General features: G+C 42.3%; 2 protein-coding genes across 2 annotated transcripts in view; one reads left to right on the top strand and one right to left on the bottom strand.

The window, feature by feature from the left end:
* Positions 1–1,117: 1,117 nt before the first annotated feature.
* nr2e1 (nuclear receptor subfamily 2, group E, member 1) lies at positions 1,118–9,534 on the top strand. Its single transcript, XM_048250647.1, has 9 exons — positions 1,118–1,861; positions 5,191–5,336; positions 5,881–5,968; positions 6,077–6,312; positions 6,527–6,673; positions 6,896–6,992; positions 7,404–7,553; positions 7,767–7,872; positions 8,345–9,534. Exons 1-9 carry the CDS (start codon positions 1,804–1,806, stop codon positions 8,505–8,507), a joined length of 1,191 nt encoding a protein of 396 aa, XP_048106604.1. The 5' UTR covers positions 1,118–1,803; the 3' UTR covers positions 8,508–9,534.
* A 1,300-nt stretch (positions 9,535–10,834) lies between these two features.
* The window catches only part of snx3 (sorting nexin 3), an 18,855-nt gene continuing 10,305 nt past the window's right edge, over positions 10,835–19,384 (bottom strand). The window contains exons 2-4 of the mRNA XM_048250011.1: positions 17,166–17,261; positions 16,675–16,799; positions 10,835–12,319 (exon numbers count right to left, since the gene is read on the bottom strand). Coding sequence (XP_048105968.1) covers positions 12,214–12,319; positions 16,675–16,799; positions 17,166–17,261 — 327 coding nt within the window. The 3' untranslated portion in view covers positions 10,835–12,213. The remainder of the gene's footprint in view (positions 12,320–16,674; positions 16,800–17,165; positions 17,262–19,384) is intronic.

Here is a 19,384-nt window from a genome sequence, read left to right as displayed (position 1 = left end):
TAATTAAAGGCAAAATATGGATTTTTTTTTTCAACCGTGGGCGAAAACACGCCAAGCTGTTAAGGTCAGGATGTCAGCGGGTGCTCGCAACGGGGGCATGGGCAGCGTTCTGGCCCAGCGAGTCCGGTGCCCATCCTGTGACGAGCCGGCGACAGCGTGCGCTCTTTTTCGCGTCAGCGCGCACACGTTGACCGGAGGTGTCGAGACAATGTGTGTGTGTGCTGAGGGGCAATTAGCGCAATGCAGGACCGCGACATCTACCGAGCAGGACACCGACGTGACCCGCGGAATCAGAGGTTGCTTGGCACTGATGCATAAAAAAAGCTTTTCTCGGCCAATCAACTTTGACGTTTGTTTAATACATAATCACTCGTGTCAAACTGAGAGTGATTAAAATTAGGACATTATACTTTTCTTATACTTGCATCACATTACGAGCACCGATGCGCACTTCAGGTAAACAGTATTCCAAGCAAACACAGCAGTTCCCAGCATTCAAGCATCTCGCGCGCAGTCTCTCGAGAAATCACAGACCGACCTAGATTGACCTAGTCGCGTGAGCGCTATGACACCATCCCTCGTGTTCCTTGGGATGTAATTTTGATCCGACAACTCTAGGTGGGCAAAAACAACTTGGGCAAAACTGAAAGCTTTAGCTTTTTAACATGCTACCTGAAAGGGTATAACTCCCCTTAAAAGATGTCTCACAAATTCAGTTGGCGCTCAACAGGTGCAAACAGACGCGCGGTCAGGACTTGGTGGAGAAAATCTCACCCCGCTTCCTATTTAATTCTACCACATTTGGTCCTATATCAGTAACGGTCCGAATCAACAGTTAATTCTTCTGTTCTTCCTTTCCGAGGTAGGCCTACATAGCGTGAAACCATGAAACCCAAACACACAAAACAGTAGGCTTTTCCCAGAAGGAGTCAAATGTAGCTTGTGGTTCAGTGAAATTAGACAGATTTTATATCTTATGTCTGATGTGTGTATTCATTTGACGGAGATTCTCTTTTTTTCCCCTTTCTGCTTCTTTTCAATTACCCGCGAGCCTTTGGAGAATTCACTTGCCTCTGGACCTCTGAGCGGGGTGACGTCATTCCTGAGCAGGCATTGGAGTAGAAGGCAGGGAAAAGCTAAGTGGGCAAAAGAAGTCGGGTTCTCCTCCCTCTCTCCCTCCCCTCCTTCCTCCTCCTTCCGTGCGCTTCCTATACACGCTGTACAAAAAAATCCAAATCTGACGGCACACATCACAAAGTCACCTACGCGTCGAGCTGGAGAAATGACTGACTCGCCACCTGTTTGATTTCCTTGTTGGGACTGTATCCTCCGGCTAAAGACCTGTGTCGCCGTGCGCTCGAGCTCCAGTGATTGCGCAGCTCCGGTAGTTTCGCCAACTTCAGTCCTCGCGCTGTTGCACCTGTGTATACCACAGCGCTTGCCCCGGGCGTCGTGATTTCCACTACCGGGTAGGGTACCGCTCTCCGCCCACTGCATCCACTTTGTCTCCCGTCAGAAATTTGCCAAGGCGACAGCAACACACTCCGGACTGGATTTTTATGGCACGCATTTAATCCACCAGGGCCAAGCCAGGCGAGAAAGAACACAGATAACGCACACTTGGACTAGGTGACAGTCTATAGAGCTACTTGACTCTGAATTTCAAAGAAGGATTTCAACTTCTCCAGGGAATAAAACGACTAGAACAGAAGTTTGGTAGGTCTACAGTGAAACAGACTATTTTCATTTTTCGCTTTACACATTGGCATCGGCTGTTCTCTACTCTTCGGCGACAGCACAAGCATGAGCAAACCCGCCGCTTCAACAAGTGGCTGCCTGGACATTCTGAATGTCAAATCAAGTAAGTGTCTTTTTTTCCACATCCAAAGTTTTCACTCCAAACTTTAAACTCACCAGCAGAGCGTTTTCTTCTTGAATTTACATCATTTTCGTTCCGATACCGGTCAGATTTGCATGTTCAAGTTGAGGGTACTAATTATGATCATAATTTCCGATCCATTTTCCCACGCATCGCTTGACAGAGAGGGAGAGAGAAAAACTTGAGCCAGGCTATGCACACTGTTATGTCAAGTATATTTGTAAATTCTAGACAGCCACTGAAGCCACAAACACATACACATGTGGAGAAAAATACACACAAGCAGAACTAAAGCAAACACTCTCATGCGCACATACACACACTAATTCCACACGTAGATTGGGGAGGTCAGTGTCCTTGAATTATGGATAACCAATAATAATCAAACTATTTTAACGCTGAGAAGAATGAACTCGTAGCCTATACATGACGGAAATATTAGCGTAATGGGCCAGCTGGAATGCGTCGGATACGTCTGAACATGAATCGGATGACCCTTGTTAATCATAAGGCACTGCCAGTCCACCTGTGGCTGCATCTGTGTATTCATGTGTTATCAACAAATGCATTTGGGTACGAAGTAGGACACAGACTAGAGTCAGGCAGTCAGTGACAGAAGCCGCAGAACGGCAGTGATTTTTGAACATTGATATGCGTCAAATCGAAATTATTTTATTTTCAGTTGGGAAATGTGTCAAATGGCATAGGGTTTCGGATGTTACTGTTGACAAACATGACTTCGGATTGGTGCAAAAATATATTACGTGATGTGCATGTATTTCAATTTGCAAATGGTGCAAAGACGTGGATATTATTACAAAATATTATTAAACAGTATTTTAACGCTTTAATTGTGAATGTTTGCTCAGTAACCTATGACCCACATGCCACTCGATAGAGTGGAACTTTGCGACCAAAAAGGCTAAACAACTAGATATAATGAATTGTGTGCAAATGCATTTCTATAAGGCACACGCCTACAGTAAAATACAGATTTATAAACACTGTTATTTAATATAGGCTATTCCTGGAATGGACTTTTAATGCTGATAGACAACAAACTTTTCTAAACTATATAAACTCTGTTTCTGCAGACTAAAGCATAGGCCTATAACAGCAGCCGTGCAGTCCTAAAGACCCACCGCAACTCTCTAAATGTGATCCGTCAATTAATTTAATAAAATAGTACTAATATATCACAGATTCATGTTGATTTCCCACTGACTCGGCCCATAGAGGGCAGGTAGGTGCACAGCAGTCTGGGTGGCCGCCCGAGCTCAGCCTGCCAGGCCGCTGTCTCCAACCTCCAACCTATAAGCGCAGCTGACGGTAATAACAGTAATGATATATTCCATATATTTTTAAGCAATTAAGGGGCACAACGAGTGACACTAGATCCTCCACCTAGGTGCTCCACGTTTGGCTGCGTTCAACCAAACCTGCATTAGATTTGGTGCCACCATTTTTAATCCCTTAGAGTTGCCTGCAATATCAATCAATTATATATATATATATATATATATATATCCATATATTTTTGGCAATAATGACATTATAGTCCAATAATGACATAATAGTTTGGATGTGGTAGTCGACATTACTTCTTAAATTTGTTCATGAACCTATAGCCTGCCTTATTAATCAAAAAGGTAAAATGTGGGTCATCATTAACTGATTTTTTTATTTACATTTGTTTGTTAAGTTTTAAACACTCATATAATTTAAATAATTCATATTACATGAATATCATGAAAATTTAAGGGGAAGGGGCCCCAAACAAGATCATCTTTTAAAACTGGCGTGTGTCAAGTCATTTATTACCTTCGAATTGTTAAAGAGATATTGTCATAATTTCGATTACCGACTTGACTAATTTGCTTTGCCTACGCCAACAATGTTTACTGGAACATCATTTAAAGGAATTTGTAGATTTCATTGTGATCTCCCAGATCCAAATGGATCAATATTTGTTATAGGCTATAGTAATAATAGATCGTATTTAATTTCACTGTGAAATAGGCTTAGCATTCTGTAATTACAAAAAATATCTCGTCTTAAATAACTGCAACCATGTTTGGAAGTTTGCACAAACACTATACAAATATTCACCTAATTGTTGCAATAGCCTAATATTGTAGTGAATTAGCAAACATTTTCAAGCTCTAGGTCTAAAGTGGTGGCATACAATCTAACGTTAGTTTTAAGAGGCGTTAAGAAAGTCCAGATAATTATAATCTAATGTCCTGCGCTGTTAACTTTCTAAGTTAAGAACGCTTCGAATAATATAGCCTTCCACCTAACAGCCAACGGGCTTTAAGTCAGCACCGCCAGTCGAAAATCGTTATTTTTCTCCTTTTTCCCTTTTGTCATGCTGCAGTTACCGGAGCATATCCGAATTCCCATGCTACCTTTTTTGACGGGTCAATGGCGACTGAATAGGCAGGTGTCAGAGTGTCAGCGTAATTACATAGCCGTTCCTCTAAACGACTTTCCTTATATACATGCAAATATACGTCTATCAACGGATTTAAATACAGGAAAAAAGGGGGGAAACTTTTCATACAGCAGGCGAAGGGAAAGTAGGAGGAGAAAAATCACAATTTTCATTTACTCTGGACTAATTTGCATACTCTTCATCTGCTTCTGTGAGACGCGCTGGTGCGCTTTATTCGCACTGCCGTGTCACTCCCTAATCCGCGAGCCTATAGACCGCGCGAAGAAAGCAGCTGTCGAGGTCCATTATGAAGCGGAGTTGGCAGCTTGTCGAGACTAGGGCCAGTCAGACGAGATTCAATGGGTGAAATCATTAAGTTAACACTTTCCCTAATGTCGCCATTGTGTGCGTCCACCGAACATTGTCTTAGAGGGACCTTCGAATATGACGCTTCCCACCCTAGTGCGCTGTCAATGCACGCATTCCCATGGGTAGTCTTATTAGGGGAAAAATTGTCTTTTGTTGCAGATCTATGTGTGTGTGTGTGTGTGTGTGAGAGAGAGAATGTGTGTGTGGGTTCGGTTCATTACAGCAAAAGGGGAGGGGCAAAGCGAGGGTGTTCTAAACGGATTTTCTAAACTTTTTAATGGACTCAGCCAGAACCAGAGGATGACATAATTAACCAAATCAGTGTTTAGAGTTTTTTTGGCATTTAAATTAATGTCAGGGTGTAATGACCACAATAGCTTGTACACTTTTAAACAGAGACTTGGTGCTTGTTAACTGTGTCCAGTGGATCAATGCATGATTAAATGATTAAATGCAATTTTTGCAATGAGAACATGCAATGACAAATTTCTGCTTTGTATTTGAAAAGGTCGGATCTTGGACATCCCCTGCAAAGTGTGTGGCGACAGAAGCTCGGGGAAGCACTATGGCGTTTACGCCTGCGATGGATGTTCGGGATTTTTCAAGAGGAGTATTCGAAGGAACAGGACATACGTTTGCAAGTCCGGCACACAGGTGAGAGAGAAAAGATGTCCTTCTTAAACATCTTATCCTTATACGCAAACGTTTATTCAGGCTCTTTTAACTTGCTCTCATAACACACCCGCTCGGTTTAAGGTCGAATTGGGGTTAAGTTCCCCTGAAATTTGTAATCGAGACTTAATCCCTAAAAATGTAGAGGAGCGAGCCTCCCTGTGGGAAGCTTGGGGGCTCTTCGCCCCGTTCGCTGGATGTAATCCAATCTAACTCACCGGCTCGAGCGCGTGGATTTGGATAGAGGTGGGTGGGTATGAGACGATTGGCTAAATGGCAGGGGATCCAGTCAATGACCATGATCATAACCTGATCCTTCACCGGAGGAGTGGCGTCCCTCCGGGATAATGATGGAGGACATCTCTCTCTCACACACACGATGCGAGTGTGTGTGTGGGTGTGTGTGTGTGTTAGAGAGAGAGGGGGAAAGCGAGCATGCAAGCAACACAGAGAGGGACACTGTGAAAGAGACCGTTTAAGACTAGTTTATTTATCTTCTGCCCTCTTCTCTCTCTCTTCTCTGCAGGGGGGGTGCCCAGTGGATAAAACGCACAGAAACCAGTGCAGAGCTTGCCGTTTGAAAAAGTGTCTTGAAGTAAACATGAATAAAGATGGTACATTTCAATTTGTAACTTAGAAATATAACCCATTGCTTGATTTACGAGAATAATGGTTTCAATGTACACTGCCTAATTGTATTGCGTTTCCTTGACAATGTTCAGCCGTGCAACATGAAAGAGGTCCCAGGACATCAACCATCCGGAAGCAGGTTGCGCTCTACTTCAGGGGCCACAAAGAGGTCAACGGATCCTCAACTCACTTCCCGCCCTCCTCCATACCGGGCCCGCCGTTCTTCACCACGGTCACGCAGATTGAGCCACACAACCTGGAGATGAGCGCAGTGTCCAACACGCCAGAAAGACAAACCATCGTGGGGCTAGCGCAGCCAACACCCAAGGTAGGCTAACAGTCCCATAACGAGTTTATAATTGCAATAGATAGCTACAAGGTATGATGATAGATAATGGATAGGCTACATATTTATTTAGTCTAACAATAAAAATGAACTGAATCAGCAATAGCCTAACTTTTAATCACTTTTAGACATACGCATATGCCTACATTTATTTCAAACAACTGTTATTTATTAGAAACATAATATATAATTGCAGTATCCTCACGAAGTCAGCGGCACGCCAATGTACCTGTATGAGGTCGCAACTGAGTCAGTGTGCGAGTCGGCAGCGCGTCTCTTATTTATGAGCATCAAGTGGGCCAAGAGTGTTCCGGCCTTTTCAACGTTGCCATTACCGGACCAGGTGAGAACACGGCGACCTGTGGATTCTAGTGGCATCCTCTTCATCCATCTTTGATCTTGAAACTTAGGCCTACTCTCTTGGAGCGCACAGTAGCCTCAGCTTGACAGAAAATGTCATAAAACATAAAATGTGTCACGGGACAGTAATAAATTAACCCACAAATTATTTAAACAGAAAACAATCTTGCTATTGCTGATGGGCTGATTCTAATCTGTTTTACAGTTGATCCTCTTAGAGGACGCGTGGAGAGAATTATTTGTTCTGGGCATTGCGCAATGGGCGATCCCGGTGGATTCCAGCACCCTGTTGGCAGTGTCTGGTGAGTTGACAAAACCTGATCGCCAAAATGCACGTCGTTGATTGGTTATCTGGATTACACCTAATTAACTGATGCCTATTACCGAAAGACTACATGCACGCCTCGCTCTGCTTGCTGCAACACACACAGACTGTGTGATCGGGATCGCAGTTGACAACCACATGTCTATGACAATAGCCTGATTGTCAACATGCACTCCAACAACCTGTTGCACACACTTTCATTGTTAAACTTTTAGTTTCAATAATTTTACCTAAACTTTATATGATTTGGCTGTATTTCAAATAACAATTGTGATTATTATCTACTAACCAAAAGTCACTTTTACTTTTAATTTGTACTAAGGGAAATATAACCGGCTGCTCCTAAGCATTGTCGACGTGACGAAGAGTGTTTCTGTTATGCGTGCAGGTATGACCACGGAAAACACCGAGTCACAGCGGCTCAATAAGATCATCGCCGAGATCCAGGCTCTTCAGGAGGTGGTCACACGCTTCAGACAGTTGCGGCTAGACGCGACCGAATTTGCCTGTCTCAAGTGCATTGTCACATTTAAAGCCGGTAAGTTCAAATCTTGGTTAGTTTAGGTTTATTGTTCCCATGGAGAAAAAACACACACACACACACACACACACACACACACACACACACTCTCTCTCTCTCTCTGTTCTGGTACAGCTTTATCCTGAGCCCCTTTTTATATGAATTTGGTCGAAGTTTTACCGTGTAGCCTCTGTAATTGTTAAGAGTGTTTTTTTTTTCTTTCATGTTTAGTCCCAACTCAAGGTAGCACGGAGATTAGGACTTTCCGCAACGCTAGTGCCATAGCGGCCCTTCAGGACGAGGCCCAGCTGACGCTTAATAGTTACATCCATACCAGGTAAGTCTTGCGCATCAGCTGGACTTTCTCTGCTTATAACGTGCTATTAGGTTTAGCTGTGTTGTATATATAGCGTGTACAACCACACATGTAATACAATACAGTTTTATTACTTAATATTATCCTGGAATAATATTTTGCTTCATCACCTTTGTATATGATGAGATAAGCTTATAAGCACATTCCACGGTACACTGCTGAATCACTGTAGGCTAGAACATCATTTGTTTTGTGGTACTAGGTCGTACAGGCACTATATATTGAAACAATGTTCCGTCTTTAGATTCCTGGTTAGATGCCAACTGCATTTTAACAGGTAGCATAAGGATAATAGGGTCTTATGTGCAGTAAGAGTGTGTGCATGACCCTTAGGCTACGTTTTGCGAAGGCAAATGGATTTGCAGTACCAAGTAGAGTCGACGCCTAAGCTGGTACTGTGGAGTTAAAGAGCTTGTTACTTCTGACCCCTCAGATACCCCACGCAGCCCTGCCGGTTTGGAAAACTCCTGTTGCTCCTGCCCGCGCTGCGCTCAGTCAGCCCGTGCACCATCGAGGAGGTGTTCTTTAAAAAGACCATCGGGAACGTCCCTATCACACGACTGCTATCAGACATGTACAAATCCAGCGACATCTGAGCTCATGGCCGACGACGTCCAACTCTTAATTACGCAACGCACGAACAGTCCAACTGTCCTACAGTTTGCCTTGATTTGATACAACGAGAGTTGCCTTGGGAGAGACATGATACAGGCTAAAATGTGTTGAGTTACCATTACAGGGAATTAAAAGATCTTTTTCGTTAAGTAGGGTTAACTGTTGCATTTTTGTGTTCACTGTAATGTGCTAATTATATTGCCGTTAGATTATTTAAGTATATGAAAAATGCTTATTTTTGTCTGTTTCCAGTTTTTTTCCTCTTATCAAAATACAAATATTACTGGAGAACAAAGCTGTTTGGAGAAGTGACCTGTGAGTTTCCTTTAATGTACAATCAATTTAGTGTATTTAACGACATTTCGTTGTGTTTGTAAGAAACAGGAGCTTTACAACCTATTTCCGTTTAATATTTAACATTACAATTTTGTATAAGCGAGAATGGAACAACCAAAAAAAAGACAGACAAGAAAATAAGGACGCCGAGAAAGAGAATGGAGAGCATCGGTTTACAGGGTGCAGGTCGCTGTCCCCTGACACGGTGCTGAAACCAAAGTCCACAGCGGCAGGGCCGTCAAGTGCGTGGTGCTTAAAGACGCGCGTCCCCGGTGACTCGCTCGGATGGACAACCTCAGCGCCTACTTCACTCGCACCTTAAGCTTCAGTTGGAGCTTTTTCGGTGAACTACTTAAATCGTTTCTGCTGTGAGGACATGTGATTGTTTTCTCTCACCGCTCTCTCAGGCGTCCTCTGACATCACAGACAGACTTGGACTATGTTGTGTGGAATAAGAGACGCTCAATTACGCAACGTATCGTATGCTGGTGTTCTCCACCGTCACGCTGACGTTGCACTGAAATGACTCTTCTCATGTAGTCACTAACATTACAAAATGAACATTTTCAGCACTTGTTTTTTTTCTTGGTAGTTTGTATATACATTTTCGCTGTTGTAAAAAAAAATTGTGAAAGTTCTTCTGAAATAGAATAAATCATATTGAAACATCAAGGCCTGCTTTCTTAAGTTCAAGGGAGAGGAAACCTGGAGGTATGTCTTTTATTTTTGCCCATTTTACCTCTTTTTGCAATAAAGTGGCAGGAGTTGGTCTAAGAAGGAAAATAAGTAACATTGCCCCTTGAAACAGACATGTTGTGAGATTTGAATTTGCTGTAGAGTGCATATTGAACAATTGCTAGTATAATGCCCCTGGACCTTGGAGAAGTTCCAGTGCTTCATTGGGACCGAGGGTTTCAAGTGTTCTTTGATGAATCAAGGGCTTTGCCAAAATTGCATTTTTGTTCATTTTTGATGGGAAATGTTATAATGGAGGCCATCATTCAGCAAATTGGCAAAGTGAAGTCCAATTCAGTATATTTGTTAGTAATGTGCACACAAACAGCAGGAAGTCCAAGGTTACCAGTGGTGCGATGACTACTCCTTCTTCGACCTTTCCTTATGTCTGAGAAGTCTGTTAGAGATCAACAGTAAAATCAGAGGGAAATCCATAGACTACTGTCACTTAAGGCAATTTTATGCACTTTTGATTGTATGTGAGTATTACATTCTAGCTCACTCACTGTGTGTGTGTCTGTGAGTGTATGAGAGAAAAAGAGAAAGAAAGAAAGAAAGAAAGAGAGAGAGAAAGCAAGAGAGAGAAATAGAGAGATGTTAAGGTTTCTCATTCCACTAGGATCAGTCAAATTAATAGTATTACTTATACTTTAGTATTAATTATAATAGTTGGAAAATCTAAATGTTGGGATTGGGCTTACGAAATGTCTGACAAACAAAAACACGTGTAACTAGCTGAGGGAAAGAGGAACGGAGTTTGTTTTGAAGTTCTAGTCTGACACTAGTAAAAGTGTGTGTGTGTGTGTGCATTTTGTCTGCTTTGCTGGAGGAACCACAGTCTTGGGGAGGAACAGTTTAATAATGCACTCTCAATAGAATACAATCAACTATTGTCATAAATAAGGAACCGTTTTGTTTTCTTGCCGAGATCCACAGGGTGCATGGTCGTTAGGTATTGAAAAAAGGCACTCAAAGTTATTTGTTGCACCTTCAAAAAACAAACTTTCAATCTACTGCCGAGTTGAGTTTTCCTTTGCCTTGCTTATCAAACACCTAATATTTTCATTCGCATACATTCTTACAGATCTACCCAACTAACAATAGTACAGTAAATCATGTAGGGCAATTAGGTAAGAGCAGTGTGTGTGTGTGTGTGTGTGTGTGTGTGTGTAATAAATGAACCAACGTGTAATAAATGAACCAACAAATCAGAGAACAGACTACACTGCCACAGATATACATGTGTCATGTGTTTGACCTGTTTTATTGTAAAATTCTTCAAAATAAACAAAATGGCAAGAGCTGTATACAAATCTCCACACATGCACCATACAAATGTGAATCCTCCCATCAGGTATGTGTGTGTGTGTGTGTGTGTGTGTGTGTTTGTATGAGCTGTATACAAATCTTCACTGTACACAAAGTGTGTCAAAGTTTAAATTTTGTGAGTGAAATACTACAAAGTGTGCTGTTGACTGGGAGGGTTTGGCTGGCAGGACAGGGAGACAGTGCATGTGCGTTTGTGTCTTTGTTTCATTCAGTCATGGTGATTGCATACAATAGTCTGTTTTTTTTCTCTGTCTCTCTCTCTCTTCCTGTAGTTTTCTCTGTCTCTGTCTGTTTTTGGTTCACATGGTCTCTTTTTTCCCAGGAAGTTCATAATTCTCAAAGAGCATAATTCTCACAGTAATACAAGACAGACAACATAAAAATATTAGTGGTGTTTACAGACAAAAAAAGAAAAAAAGAGAGAAGAATTAAATTAAATGAACCACTATATGAACACAGATGTGTGTGTTTCAGTTCAAACTAATTAAAGATTCGGACAAGACAACACTTGAATTACACAGGAGATGACCAAAGAGGATCAAACTCGATAAGCAATGAGAGTATCCGAAATAAACAGTAATGTTTATGAGCAATGAGAGTAGCTGTGTTTCTCATTTTCGGTTCAGATGTCTCGCTGAGTAGGTGACCGTCATCATAGAACAGTGAGTGGCGTTGGTTATAACTGGGGAAAGGCTTGTTCAAGCGTGAAGGATGGTTTTTGATCTCTAGTTTTGGTAGACACAGTAAAAACATGGATGGGCTCCGCATAGGGTTCCCCTTGAGCTTGTAGAAGCACCAACATCTCTTCTACCAATGAGAAACGTTGAACTTCAAGCATATTCTCCTCAATCTTACGGTAATATTAGCCCCGCAAAGCTCCAAGAGCATGTACATGCTCACAGTTATCCATTAAGTGGACTGGGCTTTAATTTGGTGTGTTTCATTTAAAATCTCTGTCGGACTGGATACATTTTCAGGGCGCGTTTTAGTTCTTTATAAATCTGGGCTGAGTTCGAGTAAAAATCTTTTCTGTCCAGAACTTTGGGCATGTTCAAGAGTACCTGATGCACCATAGGTCTGGGAAGTCTTTGCGGGTTGACTGATCTCTTTTTACTGTGGGGTGTGTTCAGCCTTGTCTGACATTCTAGGATTTTCTCAGTATATTTTCTGGATTGTCAGAGTTTCTTGTGGGTAGTTTGGGAAATGGGCATGTTTACCTGATCTGCTGTTATAAAGGAAGGCGTTATGGCTAGTCTTATAGGTTGGGTCTGGACTTGTGAGGCAAGTTCAAGCATTTCTGATCTTGGAGGGTGTGTAGGTCTTGTCTACGGACTCATCCTGCAGGAACATGTGCAGGCAGCGCTCGTTCTGGGCTAAAGGATGACCCGCCACTCTAGAAGAGAAGACAAGAACAAGAATTTGGTCATTAAAGGACAATGTTCAGATTGACAATGCACTAAGACAAAATCAATTCAATTCAACTCGGAGCCATTACAGAGCGAAGAGACTGAACTCCAAAGCTAGCACTGAGGCAACAGGGGCAAAAAATCAGTTTGGACAGAAATAGAACCTTGAGCAGAACCTTGACTCAACAAAGGAGGTCCATCTACTTAAGCCTTGCTGGGTAGAGAGATAGACAGAGGAAGATGGAGGGGGAGGGGGGTGCATTCAGAGGGAGTGATGTCATTCATTCTTTCCCACTTGAGCTAATGTATTAACGTGTTTTCCTCTCGATAAGCATCAAAAGTCATTAGATTACATGTGTTTTTACAGAAATCTTCCTTCACACTGCCCTGCTGTGAAACTGCCGCTGATATGAACAGCTATTGTGAATTGAGAGCTGAGCTATTTTATGTCTCTGTGACAATGTAAAAAAAAAAAAAATTAAAATCACCAAATCACCTCCAATTCTGTATTTCACCCTGCTTAAACACACACACACACACACACACACACACACAGACAGACAGACAGAAAGTAAACAGGAAAACTATTACAGTTTATTCATCATTCTTTAGACAATCACTTATGAACCAAACTTAAAATAAACTTCTTTTCACTCATTAACACACAAAATATGCGCACACACACACACACACACACACACACCCCAATCCAGAGACCTCAAAGCTATTAACACAGAACAATGAAATTTAATTTAGAATCCTTTTTTCCCTGCTGCCCAAAAATCTTAATTACTGACAAATTCCTTCTTCGCCGCAAACAGCTTGCGCACCCCGACGCCTCCTATTCAGAATTCAAACAGGTAGCCATCGCGCATTTGCACATGAAACGGAGATAATAGCAAAGTCTGCAATCAACGCTAAATAATTACTATCGTACGGTAACTTTTATTGTTCCGCCGATGTGTCGGAACTGCACTCCGGTTCAAAAAATAAGCAAGGGGACGCGCCCAGCAGTCCGAACAAGAAGCGACGGAGACAGAGACACTGTGAGAGAATGACAGACACGCGCCCGTAATTTTGTCGCAATTATCATAAATTACATGTCGAAAAATAAAACAAACGCAGAAGTGAAGGCAGCTGTCGCTCCAATACTGAGAGAAAGAGAGAGCGAGGTAGAGAAAAAGAGAGAACTTATAGAGGTAATTACAGACAGAGGGTTATCAAACACACACACACATGACACCACTGTGTTTCTTGTTGACTGGGCACACAGTTCAACCTGAGGAATCACCACTTGTGTTGGAGAGTAATCTTCATGTTGATACCTGGCAAGTGTTCAAGGAGAGCGTTCCTGAGCTCAGTGCCACGTCTCCATTTTAGAAAAAAAAAAAAGGAAAAAGTTCAAGGGGAAAGAAAACGAGACATCCAGCAAACAGTATGGAGAAGGAGGAGGAAATGAAACAGCTTCATATTCATGAAGTTCTCCACCCTTGTGCAAATCAATTGAAACAAATTGGCAGCCACCTGAAGAACTTATCCTTATCCATATCTCTTATCCTTTCTCTTTTAAATCCATGTCAATCACATCTTGTGAGGGTCATTTTTATTCCACCAGAGAAAAAATAAATCATTTCTGGAAGTTGTTTGCCTCTATATGACCACAATGTCCTTTGAGTAATGGAGGAACGGACCTTGCCTCTTTATTCAGATTTTGTTCCAAATAGTTAACACAAGGATGTACTCCACAGCCAATAACATCCAGCAGAGGTGGGGAAACTTTTTGGCTCATGGGCCACAATTGGATTTTGAAAATTGATTGGCTGGCTGACTATTTTGAATTTGATACCAGCAACACGTTTCAAAAAAAGTTGGTACGGGGGTAACAAAATGCTGGAAAAGTTGTGCAATGATAAAAAACAAAACAAAAATGAGGAATGTTTCTCAACTAATTAGGGTAACTGGCAACATGATTGGGTATAAAAAGGAGCATCCCAGAGAGTCTTTTAGAAGTAAAGATGTATTCATCACTCTGTGTAAACCTGTGTGGAGAAATGATGAGACAATGCTATTGTAATGCTTCTTAACATGTGTGAAGTATTTGGAGAGTTCATCATCTACAGCACATAATATCATTAAAATATTCAGAGACTCCAGAGAAATCTTTGCGAACTAGAGATATCAACTAGAGAAACAATATTGGATGGCCATGGCCTTTTGGACCTCAGATGGCACTGCATTAAAATCAGACCTGTTTCTGTAAAAAAAAAAAAAATCATTGTATGGGCTCAAGAAAACCTCTGATAACCATTGTCTATGAGCACAGTTCGATACTAAATTCAGAAATGCTAGAGTAAACTTCACCATGCAACAGCCAAAATTGCATTTAGACATGATACAGAAATACCACCATCTTATCTGGGCCTGCACTTGTTTAAAATGGACTGAGGTAATGTGGAAAGAGGTCCTGTGGTTAGATCAATCAAAATTTGCAGTTCTTTTTGGAAATCATGGACTTGTCTGGGCTGAAGAGATGGGGGCCTATACAACCATCCAACCTTTCCAACTTGTTTTGGTCCTCAATTTGAAACCCAACATCTATGACTGTGTGGAGGTTTCGAGCATATACTGTCATCAAGCAAATGCTTTTTTCCAGGAAAGACCTTGAATATTTCAGGAAAACAATACCAAAATGAATTCTGCACATATTTAACTCATTGAGTGCCAAAAACGTAATATTACGTTTTTCCTTCCCATGCGTTGAGTGCCAAAAACGTAATATTACGTTTTTAGCTTTTTTTTAAATTACGAAACTAGACACTCTAACACACCTTATATGTGATTTTGGGAACTCTGTGATGAATGGAAATGAAATATATGACGATCGAAAACGCACAATCTGGACATTTTATCATAACTCGGTTGCCGCTTTGGGTCGAATCAGTGACGCATGCACGTCATCTCAAAACCAGGCCATTTTCGTGGGTCTATCACTAGTTGGCAGTCTCGCTGATCACTTCCCGGAAAGTTTACAGGCAACACATATTTCATGAAAGACGTTATATCTCCATTTCTAGAAAAAAACAGCGATTTTGATGAAAACTAGCCACTGTTTAGCTTGGAATTTCTCAGGAACAGAGGCGTGTAGAAATACACGGTTTGCACCCACTGAGAGCTTAAAGTCTCACCTTTTAAACGAGCCATTGTATGTGTTCATAGCTATAACACAGAATATACTGTGGCTGTACAAAAATCATCAACATTGGTCTAGATTGCTGGCACTCTAGGACAAAGCTTCTGAAAACAGCTTGGCATTCAATGAGTTAAATAGAGGAAGAGTCCAGGTGCTAAAATGGCCTGTCTGCAGTCCAGACCTGTCAAATTAGTTGCATCGTGGAATGAAAAACATGATTAAGAATACTTCATACTGTTGAGCAACTGAAATCCTATATCGGGCAGGAATGGGACAACATTTAATTGGTCTTGTCAGTTACCTAAACATTTATATAATTTTGTTAAATGAAGAGGTAAAGCAGCACAATGGTAAACATTCTCTGTCACAACTTTTTTTGAAACATGTTGCTGACATGACATTTAAAATTATCATATATTTTCATTTTGATATGTTTTCTATGTCTTTTTTGCTGCTGAATATGGGTTTACAAAACTTGTATATTATCATATTCTGTTTTTATTTGCATTTTACACAACGTCCCAACATTTTCTGATTTGGGGTTGCATTCATTTCTTAAGAAATGCTGCTATTTTTATGCTGTAAAAATATTTTAATAGATAAATGGTCCACTGTCACTATAAGAGCATTGCGTCTACACATTCTCATAACGATCTTTTGTCAGCTCCACTCAAATATAGCCTGTGGCTGTGCCCTCTCAGGGTGTGTAAATGGTCAGTAGTGGGAACTACTGTTGCTTCCTTGATTTCCTTTTAAAAGTTTCATATATAAATGGAGATATCAATTATCAATGATGGCTGGAACCATCCGGAACCTGCCGCTCTCCCTCTCCCTCTCGTCCACACTCAAACGCATTCCCAGTTAAATGGAGCAGCATAACGTTCAAGTTAGATCTGCTGCAATGGACATTACAAAGAGTATCATCTCTATGTAACATGCTGTTTTCACACTGACATTGTAAACGTTTTCTAAGAAAAGTGAAGAGCACTTTGCATTAAAGTTAGCCACAATGTCGTTTATTGCAGGGGGGAAAAATAGCAAGCAGCCTATTGATAAGCTAATTAAATGCTCTGCCGGTCGGATGAAAGTGTGTGGCGGGCCGTAGTTTGCCCACCTCTGACATAGGGGACTGTGGGATATGGCGGGACTCACTTGTTGAGAAACTGCTCCAGGCCATGTCTCCGCTCCTCGATGAAGGAGTCGTCAAAAATCCCGTCATCTCCACGGAACGGCAGCTGGCGAAACAAGGCTTTTCCAGGCAGGGGTGGAACCACCACCTGAAAAAGATGCAGAGAGAAAGAAAAAAAATATATGATGAAGATGTCAAGATAATCATGACAGGATAGGTGCGGAAGTTTTTAGTGCAAATAATTCCACATTTACATATTTATCAACTCTTACTTTTCACACTTTCCCCCAGTGTCTATAACCGACCCTCAGAGCGCCTCGATCAGAACGGATGGAACGCTTCCTGTCCCTCTCCAGAGGTTCCGTCAACTCACTTTGCTCTCCTGTCACTCTCCAGAGGTTCCGTCCACTCACCTTGAGGTTCCATCCACCCACCTTCTTCTCCTGTCCCTTTCCAGAGGTTCCGTCCACCCACCTTGTTCTCCTGTCCCTTTCCAGAGGTTCTGTCCACCCACCTTGCTCTCGCGTTCCAGTTCTCCTCTCAGCCACTCAAAGTCGCTGTATCTCCTCCGCACCCTCGACTCCTTCAGCCGGAAAATGGGCAGATTGGTCTGCAGGGACCGAAAAAGAGAGAGAGAGCGAGAGACAGAGAGAGAGCGAAAGAGGGAGATGACAGAGAGAGTGACAGAGAGAGAGAGAGAGAGAGAGAGAGGAACAAAGAGAGAGAGACAGACAGAGAGAGAGAGAGAGACAGGGAGAGAGAGAGAGAGCGAGAGACAGAGAGAGCGAAAGAGGGAGATGACAGAGAGAGTGAGACAGAGAGAGAGAGAGGAACAAAGAGAGAGAGACAGACAGAGAGAGAGAGAGAGAGAGAGAGACAAGGAGAGAGAGAGAGAGAGAGAGAGCAGAAGAGGTAGATGACAGAGAGAGGGAGGGAGGGATAGAGAGAGACAGAGAAAGGGACAGATAGAGAGGCAGGGAGAGAGACAGGGAGAGAGAGAGAGAGACGGAGAGAGAGACAGGGAGAGAAAAAGAGGGACAGAGAGAGGGATGGAGAGAGAGCGGAAGAGAGAAAATGAGGGGGAAATGACAGAGTGACAGAAAGAGCACACAAAAGAGGTGGATGAGAAGAGGAGAAAAGAGAGGAGTAGAGATTTTGTTATAACAATCTAGAACAGTCATAACTCAAACTGTGACAAAAAGAGCAGGGCTGCTGATGTGCGCTTTGGGGATGTTTATTTGCAGACAGAGAAGATAACGCCCCAAGTGTCCCTCACTGCCAGACCTGGAGTCTGGAAAACATGTCATTCATTTAGCAATACATGCTTTGAGAATCCTGGCTGGAATCAGACAATAGGGCTAAAACACAAATACAAAAGTGTAAGTGTGTGTGTGTGTGTGTGTGTGGTGAAGATGACAACATGCCATACACACGGCTGCCACACATGCACATGCATACGCACACACACAGAAAACACACACAAGCATACATACACACCAATACGCGCATACACAAAAACCCAATCTTAACAGAATACACACACACACACACACGCAAATGAACAAAAAGCGGGAGATAGGACAGCATTGAGGAGCCTGACATTCAAGGTAAACATGAAGAGGCAGAAGCTAAAGAGGCAGAGAGTGAAGGGCCCGAGAGAGAGAGAGAGAGAGAGAGAGAGAGAGAGAGAGAGAGAGAGAGAGAGAGAGAGAGAGAGAGAGAGAGAGAGAGAGAGAGAGAGAGAGAGAGAGAATGGAAGGCGGGAGGGAGGTGGACGCGGAGCGGGCAGATGTCTGGAGAGTGCATGATCAATACACTGGCATGTATGACAGACAGAAGAGTGGAGACGTAGGCCTGAGTAAATGGACTGGAGGAATAAAGGCAGGAAGTTAAATAAATGTGCAATATGTGCCTCTGTGTGTGTGCCTGTGTGTGTGTGTGTGTGTGTGTGTGTGTGTGTTTTTTAATTAATTGGAGTAAAGCAAAAAGGCATTCCTCTTCATTTCTCGTTATTCCATTTGCCAATTTCGTTCTGTCCTGTCTCATGATGAGTGGGTGCAGCGGTCTTGAGCGACCTCCAGCAGCATTTAAAAGGGCTATGATGGAGGTGTAGTAATACCATCACCTCCAGCAGCATTTAAAAGGACTATGATGGAGGTCTAGTAATACCATCACCTCCAGCAGCATTTAAAAGGGCTATGATAGAGGTGTAGTAACACCATCACCTCCAGCAGCATTTAAAAGGGCTATGATGGAGGTGTAGTAACACCATCACCTCCAGCAGCATTTAAAAGGGCTATGATGGCGGTGTAGTAACACCATCACCTCCAGCAGCATTTACTATGATGGAGGACTAGTAACACTTTCACCTCCAGCAGCTTTTAAAAGGGCTATGATGGAGGTCTAGCAACACCATCATCTCCAGCTGCATTTAACAGGCTATGATGGAGGTCTAGTAATACCATCACCTCCAGCAGCATTTAAAAGGGCTATGATAGAGGTGTAGTAACACCATCACCTCCAGCAGCATTTACTATGATGGAGGTCTAGTAACACTTTCACCTCCAGCAGCTTTTAAAAGGGCTATGATGGAGGTCTAGTAACACCATCATCTCCAGCTGCATTTAACAGGGCTATGATGGAGGTCTAGGTACACCATCACCTCTAGCAGCTTTTAAAAGGGCTATTATGGAGTTCTAGGAACACTTTCACCTCCAAGGGCTACAATGGGGG

The sequence above is a fragment of the Alosa alosa genome, chromosome 8 (genome assembly GCF_017589495.1).
Source record: "Alosa alosa isolate M-15738 ecotype Scorff River chromosome 8, AALO_Geno_1.1, whole genome shotgun sequence".
Lineage (NCBI taxonomy): Eukaryota > Metazoa > Chordata > Actinopteri > Clupeiformes > Clupeidae > Alosa > Alosa alosa.
This window is presented reverse-complemented; position numbering and strand designations above follow the sequence as displayed.